Source organism: Buceros rhinoceros, unplaced genomic scaffold (genome assembly GCF_000710305.1).
Source record: "Buceros rhinoceros silvestris isolate BGI_N320 unplaced genomic scaffold, ASM71030v1 scaffold16594, whole genome shotgun sequence".
Classification (NCBI taxonomy): Eukaryota; Metazoa; Chordata; class Aves; order Bucerotiformes; family Bucerotidae; genus Buceros; species Buceros rhinoceros.
This window is the reverse complement of record NW_010408967.1, coordinates 18,916-32,352: the sequence shown is the minus strand read 5'-3', so window position 1 is coordinate 32,352 and position 13,437 is coordinate 18,916. Positions and strand designations below refer to the sequence as shown.

The 13,437-nt window shown below is 47.1% G+C and overlaps 2 protein-coding genes across 4 annotated transcripts in view; one reads left to right on the top strand and one right to left on the bottom strand.

Annotated features, from left to right (window-relative positions):
• The window catches only part of PTRH2 (peptidyl-tRNA hydrolase 2), a 673-nt gene extending 324 nt beyond the window's left edge, over positions 1-349 (top strand). The window contains exon 2 of the mRNA XM_010135070.1: positions 1-349. This exon is cut by the window's left edge and continues 29 nt beyond it. Coding sequence (XP_010133372.1) covers positions 1-349 — 349 coding nt within the window.
• Positions 350-1,914: 1,565 nt separating this feature from the next.
• Positions 1,915-13,437, bottom strand: part of CLTC (clathrin, heavy chain (Hc)) — a 22,620-nt gene continuing 11,097 nt past the window's right edge. For 2 of the 3 annotated variants that reach the window (XM_010135067.1, XM_010135068.1), the window contains 17 exons: positions 13,124-13,266; positions 12,488-12,722; positions 12,036-12,158; positions 11,795-11,940; positions 11,462-11,645; positions 10,942-11,134; positions 10,334-10,491; positions 9,950-10,114; positions 9,749-9,856; positions 9,467-9,634; positions 9,159-9,308; positions 8,751-8,882; positions 8,472-8,582; positions 7,843-8,013; positions 7,341-7,562; positions 3,240-3,315; positions 1,915-2,932 (listed from right to left, as the gene is read on the bottom strand). In XM_010135067.1, the coding sequence (XP_010133369.1) occupies positions 2,808-2,932; positions 3,240-3,315; positions 7,341-7,562; positions 7,843-8,013; positions 8,472-8,582; positions 8,751-8,882; positions 9,159-9,308; positions 9,467-9,634; positions 9,749-9,856; positions 9,950-10,114; positions 10,334-10,491; positions 10,942-11,134; positions 11,462-11,645; positions 11,795-11,940; positions 12,036-12,158; positions 12,488-12,722; positions 13,124-13,266 (2,610 nt within the window). In that variant the 3' untranslated portion in view covers positions 1,915-2,807. Of the gene's footprint in view, positions 2,933-3,239; positions 3,316-6,211; positions 6,233-7,340; positions 7,563-7,842; positions 8,014-8,471; positions 8,583-8,750; positions 8,883-9,158; positions 9,309-9,466; positions 9,635-9,748; positions 9,857-9,949; positions 10,115-10,333; positions 10,492-10,941; positions 11,135-11,461; positions 11,646-11,794; positions 11,941-12,035; positions 12,159-12,487; positions 12,723-13,123; positions 13,267-13,437 lie in introns of all 3 variants that reach the window. The other variant, XM_010135066.1, reaches the window with a different exon arrangement.

The following is a 13,437-nucleotide window of genomic DNA, read 5'->3' as shown; positions in this document are numbered from 1 at the left end:
GTTCAAGATTGTACTGATCGTCCGCAACGATCTGAAGATGGGGAAGGGCAAAGTGGCAGCGCAGTGCTCCCACGCCGCGGTTTCCGCCTACAAGCAGGTTCAGAGAAGAAACCCTGAACTCCTGAAACAGTGGGAGTACTGCGGGCAGCCAAAAGTGGTCCTCAAGGCTCCTGACGAAGACACTCTGATGCAGCTCCTGACGGACGCAAAACGCCTCGGACTGACTGTGAGCTTAATACAAGATGCGGGTCGTACTCAGATAGCTCCGGGCTCCCAGACAGTCCTGGGCATTGGACCGGGACCAGCTGACGTAGTAGATAAAGTTTCTGGTCACCTGAAACTTTTCTAAAAAGACCAAAGAAATTTGAATGTCAGTACTAAAGGGATAAAAACCCGAGTTTGGGGATTTTTTCTTATGTTCTCTCAGTTTAAATAAAACAACCAGGTTTTGTAAGAGATTTAAATTTGAAAATCCTGAGTTTTTCCAGCTTCTGTGTTGCATTCTGAAGCAGGGGAGAAAGTGCTAGGCCTAGTGGAGCTGAGGAGTAGAGCTGGCATCATTTTACTACCCCTAGGTACATGTCTGTAAGTCCTGTGAAATTAAAGATTTTGCACTTTGTTTTCTGGCTGAATAATAGAGTTCGAGTTAATTTGTCCCGTGCGTTAGACAGGGCGGGTTCCCCTCTCCGCCTTACAGGAGGGTTGTCTGAGATAACACATTAGGAGCTGCTGAAGCAGCAGCATTGCCCCGTGCAGCGGGGGTGGCTGCAGCCACCTTCCCGCAGCACCCAGCTCGTGAGCGATGCAGTAGCTGGTGACTGGTGCGAGGGTGACAGTTAAACGGGTTCTGCAGCCCCAGCGGGGAGCAGCTGAAGCCCTGCTCCCTTCTCCAGGTGTCTGCAGAGCCACTGCCCCTGCAGGAGCACAGTCAGTATCAGCCGTTCAGCCAGAGCAGAGGGACTACCTTGGATCCTGTTTTACTTGGGGTTAACAGGTCCTCGCTGGTTTTAGGCTGTCACTGGACAGAGTTCAGATCGCACTATCACGGTGCACACGTATATTCTACGCTTGTAGCTCCAACACTGTAGGACACCACACTTCCAGTGGGGGGGACTTCAGCTTAGTTTTATAACCAGGCTGTCTGGGGCAAGTGCTGCAGGTGAGCGCATTTCTTTTGCTGCTGCTCAGCCATGAGAAACCATGAAACGGGTTGTAGAAGAGGGAACAGAGGGATTTGACCCCATCAGTCAAATTCAGAGACGCAGAGGGGTTGACAAGTGTAACAAACAGACTGGAGAAGGTTTTATGCTGCACCTCTTTACGAAGGCTGACACTGCTCGCTGCACCCCCACCCTGACTCACAGAGCCGCTGCCGTGCTGGGCTGGCAGGGTCACCCCGCGGGACTGGAGCCAGGGAGGGCACAGGAAGGGGGTTCAGCCTGACACGGGGGCAGCTCCTGGGTAAGAGACAGAAGCTTCTGCAGCTGTCCCGGATCCAGGCAGTGCTGCAATGCTCATCGCTCTCAAATATGACAGTATTCATAGAGAAACATTTAAGTCAATTTTATTTGAAGCTAAATATATTTAAGGCAACTTACATACCTAGAACATGATCTCGATTTCACTGACGCACCCTACTACAAACCCTATCGTATCACCTGCTCCGTGATGCCGAGCTGGCCACACTGCAGCAGCTACTGAAAAGTGCCGTTTTCTTCCCTCTGGCTTCATCTTTCTACAGAACACGTCCTCTTGTATTGCCCCCCCAGTGCAAGACCCCACTAACGGTCTCCACGCTGCTCTCCTCGCAGCCCCGCATCACCCCGACTGGTCGCCCCATCCTTCCAGCACTGTAACACCTGGTGTGAGTTGGAGGGTCCTTGTTGAAGACAGTAAAGTGAAGCTACCACTATGCAGCATGTCCACAGTCCAGTAATTTATTTTTAAATTGAGTAATTTCAAATTGCACAAACAAATCTGAACAGCAATATGCTTGAATTCTCTCTTCTGTACACTCAAAACAGTGATCTAAAACACCACAATATCCAACATACACAAACCTCGGGGCAGGGTTAGTAAATACACGGACTGGAATCATGGTGCTCTGCTCCTGAATGGAATGTCCCACAAAAGCACAGGATACAGCACAACAGAAGGTCATTGTTACACATGGAGTGAGCAAAAAGACACTAGCATCTTCTATATGCATTACTGGAAAAACCTGCATAGGTTAGGGGGAAAAAAAAAACCTTTTGCTGATTTTAAGTCAGGCAGGGTTGTCTGTACGCACTGTAAATTTTCTGAGCTACGCAATCCCCCAGGGCAGGATGTGCTGATTAGTGTTGTCTCTTGTCAGCGGTCTCGCAAGGTCACATACAAGTATCTTCACTTCAGCTTTCTCCGAATATACAGTGAGACTTAAATGCGTTTAGAGTAGACGGTACATACTGTAAGCTGCTCACACACAATGATCTCGGGATTCGATATTAGAGTTAACACTAGAGAGTGCAAATCAGAATCTTCACAACAGACTTAATGGAGATAAGCAGTCCTGCAAAAGCCCACTTGAACAAAGTCGTTTAAACTATTCCCCTTTTAAAGTAAAGTCTAAATGACATGGAATGTGGAAAAGATTTAACATAGGTGATTCAAATAGTTTGCGCTAGAAAAAACAGTCCTTCATGAAATAAAGGTTACAAGAACACGAGGCAGAACTCTTGCTTTTCCCTGTTATGAGTTAAAGCGGGGAGGGACGGTGGAGTTTCAGTAAGAAAATACGCTAGCTCCGAACAGGCTTGTGCTGCTGCTTACATGCTGTACCCAAAGCCGGGCTGCGGCTGCCCGTAGGGAGGCGCGGTGTAGCCATAGCCAAAAGGTGCTTGTGGAGGAACTGCGACACTGGGTCCTGCTGTCAACATCAGCTGTGGCTGACCTGCAAGACACAAGTTTCACTTTTACTCCTCGGTACGGAGAGGAATTCAGCCGGCAGAACTCCCACGGCTGCCCTGGAGACGTTTAACAACGGCTCCCTAGTCTGAGCTGGGCTGACCCGAATGCCGCAGTCCACAGCCCCTCTCTGAGCTGTACTTTATCGAGCGTTTTGGAACCCGCGCCCTTGAGGCTTGATTTCACATGAAGGACATCCCCACTTCCAAGGACCTTCTTGGGAAAAACCACGTCGAGAGAGGTGTTGGCTTAGAGGTGAAATGTGCGACTGACAAAGTGCACTAGAGCCTTACCATAAACGATAGGTTGTGTTTCCGTAGCTTGCTCCTCTTCCTTTCTCAACGACTCTGACGCATCCAGTTTATCCACCTGGAATTGAGACCAACAATTAAAAAACTCCTCTGAAAGAGGTACTCACTCATGGCAGAGAAGTGGAAAAGCCTTAGTGGTATGTTAACACCCATCAAGAAAAGGAGACCGTTTACAAGTTAAGATCAATTCAAGTAGCAATGTTGGTACTGGTGCAGTCAAGATTGTCCGTTTCCTGAAAAAACCCTAATTGAGGGTTTTGTGGAACTTCTTGAAAGCTCACTCCAGGCTGGAGCTCTGTACGGAAGGTCCCGTAGTGGGCTAGAGCTGCTGTGACATCAGTAAGCTCATGAGTGTTACTCAACTGCTTCAACCAACAGCCTTAGGATACACGCTCAGCTCTTAGCCCCACATCACGGGGGGACCTTCACTGTTGGAGCAATTGCTAAGATAACACCCAGCCCTGGACAAGTTTCCCTGACTATACCATCGAGGCAAAGCCATCTGAAGTTGTGTTTGTATATGACAGACTGCAATAGCATCCGACATGTCACTTGAGCCTCAGGATGTCACTCTCCAAACCCATTCACTCATGCAGTTTCAGTTCAAATGCAGAGAATGCATGTGTATAAGACTTGCTTTGCTCCCCTCCAGAGCTGTGTGGCAGTCAGCCTAAACCCACCGACGCTCCGCTGTTGGGCTGTGTGCGCAGGAAGGGACGAGACTAGCCAGCTTCACTGCTGCACAGCAAGTGCCACCGCGCCGTTAGCCCACCCCGACAGAAAGGCAAGAGGAGAGACTTCTTCTGCGGTGATCACTGCTTGAGACTAGAACAGACCCGAGGAACTCAGCACTACTGCAGTCTAAAGGAGGCCCTGAACCTAGAACAACAACGAGGCGTTGGTATTTTACCCAGGAGATAAGATTTAGAATGAACTCAGAGACAATCATGCCAATTACTTTTTAAAGACAGTAAGAGAACTCACAAACCAGATTAGTCCTTCATTTCATCGTGTCTTTAAAACGGGGTTTAGGCGTATTTCCTGTACTTAGACAGGGTCGGCACTACTTATTCAACGACCCCAACATCCATGAGCTGAACCGTTTCCAGCTTAGCTGTGCTCCATTAGCAAATATCTGCAGGCAGCTCTAACGGCTCCTTCCGTTTGGTTGTGAGTTACGACACGTGTTCCACACACCTGTTAGTTCGTGACCTCAGTTAGGGGCATAGACCCAGGAAGTGGCGCAGGTCCTGAGCTTTACCACGGGGCTCTCCTGGCAAGACCTTCTGTGGCCTCACCCCAGCGTCTGGCTGCTGCTGTCAAAGAGCACAGGAGCGTACGCCACTGCCTCAGGAGTCATTTCCACACACCGTGCCGAGAACTGCGCTGCTCAACTCGAGTAGCGCCACACTGAACACAGAACCACAAGCTGAGAGATGCGAATCCAAGGAGAACGGGTGGAGTTTGCTACTAGGCAGAGGCATTTACACACACTTGGAAAGCCTCCAGCTCAGGACATTTAACATATTTTTGACCCACTTTTGATGCCTCCTCTCAGAGCTAAACAAATATTTACAATATCAAGTGCAAGTTTGAAATCAGCTCGCAGGATGGTTCTTAGGCCACTTGCTTGAGCACCGCCAGGCTCGGTGCCCTACACACTTGTAGCAAGATTGTTTTAAAGGCTTTTCCACAAGGACTGCAATAAGCTGCAGAGGAAAAGTAACATGCATTCAATGTTATAGTGTTATGTGTGCATGGAAAAGAGGCAAAAGTACTGAAGCAAGAGTGAGGTCTGAAGATGACTGCCATACAGGCTCCCCCCAGAAAACCACACGCAGCCCACAGCAATGCTTTGGAGCTCAGGGAGTAGTGGGATGTAATCGCAATGACTGCTACACATGCGTCGTTTATGCAAACACTGCAGTTCAGTTACCTTTTTTCACACACACGCTTTCTTACTGCCTCACCTACTAGCTGCCGAAGGACCTTACGCTACGCGTTTTAGTCAGGTTAGCCTTGAGTTCCAGTGGTGTAATTATTGACATCTTGTCACCAAGACGCAGTTTGCGTTTAGTCCATCTTCAAGCCTTTTGTCAGCTTGTTTGCCCTTTGCTCAACCACATTAATGGAAAACTCACACTAGAGCTGACCTCTGGTCTAAGCAGAATCGGTGTGGTATTTGTTCAGAAGCAGATGGACAGAAACCTCAGAGACTACCCTTCGGAAGGGCGAAACTGCACAGCAGAAGGCAAGCCTCAGAGCAGCCTCAGAAGAACAGTAAGCATTACCTTTTCTTTTTTTGTTTACTGAGGTAGCAAGAGAAGTTTAGTGAAGCTGCAGAGCTTGGAGGGCAGTCTTTTCTGCTCAGCTATAAGGAATTTACTACAGGGAAGAGAACCACAGAGTTTGTCTAACAGCCGAGTTGCTATGTGAACTAGAGCACCATAAGAACTGGACCCCTGAACGAGGACGAGTCTCTTCTGAAGCAGCTAGTATCTACTCCGCCTATGGTCAGCACACGTTAGTGATGGTCAAGAGATCAGGAACTGGATCACAGTCCTTACACCAGCAAATGCCACAGTGATTTATGGTTTGGAGACAGTGGTCCAAGACTTAATCATTTCTTATTGCAGGAGCCTCTTCCAGTCAAATTGGCTGTCAAATAGTAGCACTTGTGCATCCTTTCAATACCAGGCTGACTGTGATCCAACTGATCACCTGCACGCCCTTCCTCAGGTTCTATTAGCTTATTAGTAGCAAATGAATCTACTTTTGTCCTACAGCACTAGCTACTTGTAGAGTTAAACAATTTGCATATGCTTTAGTGATATTTTGTTCGGGGGAAAAGCAGTAGCAGCAGTGTAGTAAACATAGGAAAGAAAAAAACTCATGCAGAATCCTTAGACTTAGTCCTCCAGACTTAAAGATGGAAAACAAGAATCAACTTTCACCTTTTCCTTTATTGCATCAACCTGCAAAGGAATTCAGAAGGTGCAGCTTAGAAAAATCAAATTCCATATTTAGCATATAAAAGGTAGAAACAAAAGCGTCAGGGAAGAAATAATTAAGGTACAGGTGAGTAAAACCAAAGATACACCAGAAGTATCTGCTTTAGAAAGGCAGCTCTGCTTTGTTGCGAGATCTTACTGTGCTAATTGCATTAGCTACGCTGCAGTTATATCCTGACCCTTCAGCGGGTCACAAAACTTTAATCTTTAAGAATCCTACTCCCAGATTACTGCTCTCAAACTTAAGGCCTAGCGTTAGCTTGGTACATCAGGCGTATCTGACAAGCAGTGCTACCGCTTAGATAGCTCCCCACCTCCCCCAAAACACGGCACTTAAGGACAGCAGATTGTTCCAGGACTACCGAGTAGTCCTGCCTTGAGCAGCACCAGCCGGGTCAGTCTCCTAGACCGACCGGCACTCCAGCCTGCGCTGAGCTAAGCTTGAGCTGAGCCCTTCTTTCTCACAGAAAGAGTCTTAACGGTTAAGGAATTTATACCATTTCATTGGAAGATGCTCTAAAAGCTTCAGCTGGGCAAATCTTGCTAGTGATGGTATTTAACTCAAACATGGTTCTAGTCTGTCAGAGCATGCCAAGTACTTCCCCCATCCTAAGTCACTTCAAACAAGAGCAGAGTTATAATTAGGTGCCATTAGGTATCAGAGCCACATTTTAAGAGTTAAATGCACAGCAGAGTAAGTTAAATCCAGGTCTAGCTATAAAGGATTTTAGTACACAGTCTAGAAGGTAGTTAGAGCTTGATCCCAGCTGGGATTCCTGACTGACGTGGCATACAAAAAGCTTGAATCCTGCAGCTACTGCAAAACACTGCCCATGGTCAGGCAAATACGACTGATGTAGGTTCTGTAATTGGTAGAGAGGGTGCAGTCTGCAAGTGTTCCAGTCTCTTAGAGGGTGAAGTCTCTCCCCAGATGGACTGAAAAGTAAGTGTGGACATGGACAGACAGACATTTGACAAAGCCCACATTGATGTTAGTAGCAAGCAGACAGTCTCAAGGCATACACCACAGTGACTAACAAGCTTTCCATGTCAGAGAAGCACCCGCTCTTACCTTGGTCAAGTATTCCTTCATGACCTGAATAAAGTACGGCATGGCAAAGTCCATGATGTTGTGCCTCCACGCTGTTTCCAAGACTACATCTGGCCTTAGGAGATCATAGCAGGTGAAGAGGCAAGCCCCAAAGCATTCTCTCTTGTTCTCCTGCAAGAACCACTGCAACAACTCTTCTGCCAGCTCCGTGTCTTTGGATTCGGAAGCATACTGCATTGCATCCTACAACAGGAGAGTCTCTTTAGCCTCAGGTGCCGCAGTACAACCACTGGCAAGGATGTGGCATTTAACTAAGCTGCCATTTATTACTGACATTAGCAGAGAGGAGGCATTCTGCCCTATTTCCAAAAAATCTGTACACCTGCTGCCACTCTGAAGCAGGATTTGCCAGATTAGCAAGAGGCACCACCTAATGGCATCCAAACCGATGCAGCTCTGCTAGAAAGTCACACCTCTCCAACCAAGCCAAACACGCTAAACCAGACCTGGGTAGTGGCCTCACCTTATAGAGCCTGTCTTTCTTACAGAGCTCCACGCTCTGCTTCCAGCGGTTGTTTCCTTTGAAGAGATACGCAGCAATTCTTCGGAACTCTATTAGTTCATGTTTCTCCAAACGTTGAGCAAGAGAAATGTTGTCAAAGTTGTCATAAGCATCTATAGAAGTCCTAAGAGCCTAAGAGTTAAGTAGAAAAGAAGTTATTTACCCCTCAGATGCACAAGTGCATCCACAAAGTAGCAAACATTTTCCATACAACTTAGTTCTGTATTCCTCCTTCTGGGAGGATACAGTCATCTAACAAGACCTGCAGACAGATCTGTCGTTGAGGAGCTGGTGTTTGACACACACGAGTTCAGGCTATTCCAGTTAGTATTTTTCAGCAGTGACTGCTGAGGTTAAGAGTCTCTGAACACCAGAGAGCTGTCTCTGAAAGCAGCACGACAGCCAGACATCGCAACTGTTTGCCCTTTCTAGGAGTTCTTTCCTCCGCACCCACGGTGTGCCCTAAAAGCCAATCTGTCACACTCACAACAAAAGCAGCCAGTCTACCCCCAGCAGGATCAACCCCCAAAGCTCCCAGGAAGCCACTAACAGTCACCCACCAGACACTGCTGTTTCAAGACAAGACATACCTGGTAGTCTTCTTCAACAATGAAGAGGTTGTTCAGAGACTCATTCACCGACTTGTTGTTGTGATTTTGAACAGAGCGCAGGTAAGGCTTCACCAGTGGCAGCTGCTTCACCTTTGAGAAATCAGGGAGATAAGTTTAAGTCAAGCTAACTTTTTGTAGAGGTCTCCCAGCATCTTCCCTGTGGGGCAGTGAAGTAGCTAAGTGTTTTCAAATGCTACTACAGTCAAATGCTTTTTCCAACTGCAACTTCTTCTTCCATGAGAAGAGTTGGAAAATTACCTTTGTGAAGAAGGTGACAGCACGAGTGTGGTCAAGCCGAGGGGACAACACCATCAGCAGATCATTGAGCAACAGAGGTTTAAACTCCAAATAGAATTGAATTGCCTTGTAATAGAGCTCCACATTGGCCACCTAGAGAGGAGTAAGGATCACCTTCAGAGCACAAGCTTGATCGCGGAGGAATCCAAATGAAAGACAGACAGAACCTTTTAATATTGCTTAGATATTCCTGCATACCTGAGCCACCCATCCAAGAACTCTCCTTGTCTCTAGAAATCCTTTTATAGTTACTGTAGTTGACTTGCTTTCAAACTACGCAGCAATACCAAGAATTCTGAATTTTAAACAGGATGCTAGCGAAGCGCACAGAGCAAGAAATTCACCTCGTTTCAACTAGGAAAATAGTACCTTAGTGATGATATCTTTGAACTGGCCTTCTTTCCAAGCATCCGTTGGGTGATTCATCATTGTTATTATGGCATTGTCATACTCTTCATACTTATCATACAAGAACACCAGTTCAGCCCAGAGATGGGCTTGTTCTGCAGCTCTCAGAACCTAAGTGAAAGGCATATTAGAAACCCCAGTTAACACACATTGCTATCAGTGCTCAGGCTTTAGTCCTATAAATAAAACAACCTCAAGAGCTGCTATTGCAAAAGCTCCAGCAGAGGCAATCCCCACAGACACATTTTAAGTGAAATTTAAGGCCTCACCTTGGGAATGTTGACTCTGGACCAGAACAGCTCCAAGTGCTCCCTCATCTTCTGAGGCTTGAATTTGGAGTAGAGAATTGCTAGCTCAGTAAACATCCCCATGTGTGCTCGCTCAAGTCCAAGTGCTGCTTCCAACATAGTTATCAGCTCTTCAAAGTAGCCACGATCCTGAGAGATACAGGCAGTTAGAGATGCTTCACATCAGGAACCAACCTGAATCTGAGTTTCTGGGTCTGGACAGAACTTAGACTTCAGTGGTGTAACAGGAGTCAGCTTCATTACCTGGTAATAGTTGATTAACTCTTCCAACTCATCTGCATGCACCACAATATGGAGTCCGCACATCTGGGCCAGGCGGAACTCCTTTCCATCGACACAAGCAAAGCAGACCTGGAATAGACAGTTGCATTATTGCTTATAATCCAAGCTCCTGAAGAGGCCACAGCTTTGAAGTCCCTGAACTTACTCAGCCAGTAAGTTTACCTCTTTCCATGTGCGAGTACTGTTTGCTTTCCGAGCGCCATCCACAGCTGCCTGGTATTCACCTAGGTGAACCAGAGTTGAGGCTAAACGGCCAAAGTTGGACACGTTGTTGTACAACAGCTTAGCTGCTTCATACATCTTTTCATCGTAACAGCGATCGCCGACCTGCAGCAGAGCACAGCCAGGTTATTCGCTGAATAACCTTTCATTGAAGGCCTTACATAAAACATGCGACACTCAAGCCATTAATGAAGTGGAAATGCCTTTCAAGTCCAAGACCTATCTGTGTATCCAAACGGACAGAAGTCCTGACACCCCTCTGGTTAGCAAGGCCTGAGGAGCCTGCTGCTGCGACCCAGCAAGCTGGAACACAGTCTCACTCACTTGCTGGATGTGTGCATTGTTGGGTCCATTGATAAACTCCTCTAGCTCTGCCAGGCGATTGGTTTTAGCAAGAGCAAAGATCAATTCCGTTTCCACGTATGACTCCCGGGCCTTCTTGCGTGCCATCTGGAGATACTTCACCAGTTCTTCCCAGTTTCCTGTGAAACAAGAGTTCACAATGCTTGCTCCCTGCCGCTGCGGACACTTGTGCTTCAGCTACGCTACCAGCTCAGCCTAGTTTGTCACAAGTATTTCCACAGCCACTCCCCACAACGAAGACTGGCCTTCCCACCACACACGCTGCATTAGATGAACAAGGGGCCCAACGAAATAAATCCTGATATTTAACTTCACGCAGAGACCTCCTTAGCAGCAACTGCTCTGACAGAAGTCTCCGTCTAGCAAAAGGCAGTTATAAAGCTTATGAGAGCACTGATTATCTACAAATGGAAGACACTATCTTTTCTCATTCTCATTTAGGGCAGTTTGGAAGAACCAGATTCTTTACCTGCATCAAGACACAGATTGGACAGAGCTGCAGTTTTGAGCAGATCACACAAGAGCTGAGCAACATCAACAGCAAAGATTTAAATAAAACTTCATCATACCACTGGCATTGGCAGCTTGAACAACTTCCATGTACGAGGAAGGATCGTCTGCTTTAATGTAGGAGTCAATTGCTTCCTTCACCATCCCCTTCTGAAGCTGTGCTTTGGCCAGCTGACTCCACACAGCAGGCTCATTGCAGCGTTCAGCAAATTCATACGCACGATCCAGGTTTCCAATGTGCTCTATTAACACCTAAAGAGAGGGTTACCATGATCAGCTGCCACCTATAAAGGTCAGTTTTACAAGACACTGAGCTGGTCTTCGTTAATTCTTCCGCAGATAAAATAGGGCCTGCTGTATATAACCCCCGCAGCACGAGCAATGCTACGTGTAAGGAGCTTCCCTTACTAGAGGGTTCGATACGCAATGTTTGTTCTGCCTCCTACGACAAGACCCTGGGCACCTTTGGTCACTGTGCCAATTGGTGTTAAGTCCTGAAGTGACAACTTCACAGCGAAGTCCTCGTGTGAGGATGCACATGTCACAAGGAGTTAGTACAGACCGAAGATTGAGAGATACCTGTACAGCTGAGGTGTTGACATCAAACTTCCTGAAGATAGCAAATGCCTCCTCGAAAAGCTCATTGCTGATAGCTATATTGGCTATGTCAGGAGCATCATAGTTATCCAGGCGATTGATGTACTCCATGACACGGGTGCGATCAGCCTTAATAGCTGTGAGAATGAGAAGGTTCTGCAGATTCCTAAGTGGAGAAAGAAAACATTAGTACATACCAAGTGACGATCAAGAAATACACGCTTCCCTCTGGAGAAGGTGCCACATTAGAGCATTTTACCACCTGCACCAGGTATAATGTCAAGTTCCCCATGACTTAGTTTTGACTTTACACACCTGTGCTCACTGAACACAGAGTTATCAAGAACTATTTTCTCCAGCAGTTCAATAAGCTCGTTAGGAAGATCTGCAGTCATGAAGGCCTTCACAGTAACAGAGACTTCCTCAGGGTCCTGTGTCTCCGACAGAGCAGTCTGTACAACCTGTAGGCAGAGACAGGTCATTGACAAGTCGGTTAAGTCAGGTACTAGCAAGTCAAGGTAGGGCAGCCAGGCTTTGACTGTTCTGTCAGCGGTACCTGGTCAATCAGCGGTCTCCTGTAAGGGTTGCTTTCCAGTAGCACGCTGGCCCACAGCTCAGGGTCTTTACGACGAACTAAGTAGCGGGAGAGACTTTTGAAGAGGGAGTTCTCATTGCACACCTAGGGAAAAGCAAAATGTGAAGTCACAGCTCTTGAGCTTACAGGGGATGAGCCAATCACGTTGCAACAGTAAATAAGCCTGCCTGAGATGCAGGCTAAGAATCTCAGGCTTTGCTGTTTCCATTAGCCTCCCATCATAGCATGGCCAGGTGAGCCTCCCACTTCCCATCATGTCTCCCAGGGAGATAGAATAGGTAGCTACTCAATCTCAAGCGAGCAGTTCCTAGTTCCATACTTTTTAGGAAATAAATGCTTTCGTCAGCCATAAATCTATTCCAGGATACTCAGGTTAGAGGTTAACCCTGAGGCAGCTGCCTTGGCATACGTACATTGATAAGTTCCAAATCGCACTGTCCGCGCTCGTAAGCCACGCAGGCCAGGTGAGGGTCCCTCTTCTCACAGTACTTGCCAACAACGCGACTATCATAGTAAGGATTCTCACGCAGGAATCTTTCTGGGTTGTTGTTGCTATCAATGTATATTTTGGCCAATGCATTGTGAGTCGCAGGCTCCTCACAACCCTCATGAATTCTTGCTTCCAGCCAGGGCAGAAGCAGTTTCAGCCTAGAAAGAAGCAGTTTTCACATTAGAGAGGCCGAATGAATAAGCAAGTATCCACCTGCAGTTTCTCCACCACAGAAGCCAGCTTCAGTGTAGGATAGAGTAACCACACCAGACTTACAGCATGCTATTGTGACCCACAGCCTGGTTCGTTACCGTAATGGTGTCACCCTCTGACACTAGGAAGAGCAGCACATGCCAAAGACTCATTATCTGGAGGCTGCTTAAGGGAGATTGCCACATCAGCCAGGCAGTAAAGCAGACCTCTGCTGCTTGCTTGCCCACTGGCAGCTTCCTGTTACATCAGCTCCAGCTTTAGCCATGTGATGAGTACACAGGCTGACGGATGAGCAGAACAACCCTTACCAGTCTGTGGTGTTAAGAGACCTGTAGAAGTTCAATACCTGTTTCTTTTCTCAACCTCTGCAACAAGTTCATCAGTTGAAAATTGACCTCTCACTACAAGGATAAGGTTCTTTATCACATCTTCAGAGCAATCCACATCAAGCAGTCCCCCAATGACAACGGGCAGGCGGCTTGGATTCACCTAAACAGGATCATTTAAGGAAGTCAGTGTGTTGTCACGCAGCACTGGCAATCAATGCTTAGCCCTAAAAGCACACATAAAGGCTGCTTGTTAAGATTGACCTTATCTTCCTGCCTTTACTTCCAGCTTCCTGAGGTTCTTGAACATCAATTCTTCAGTCAGCAGGAGTTC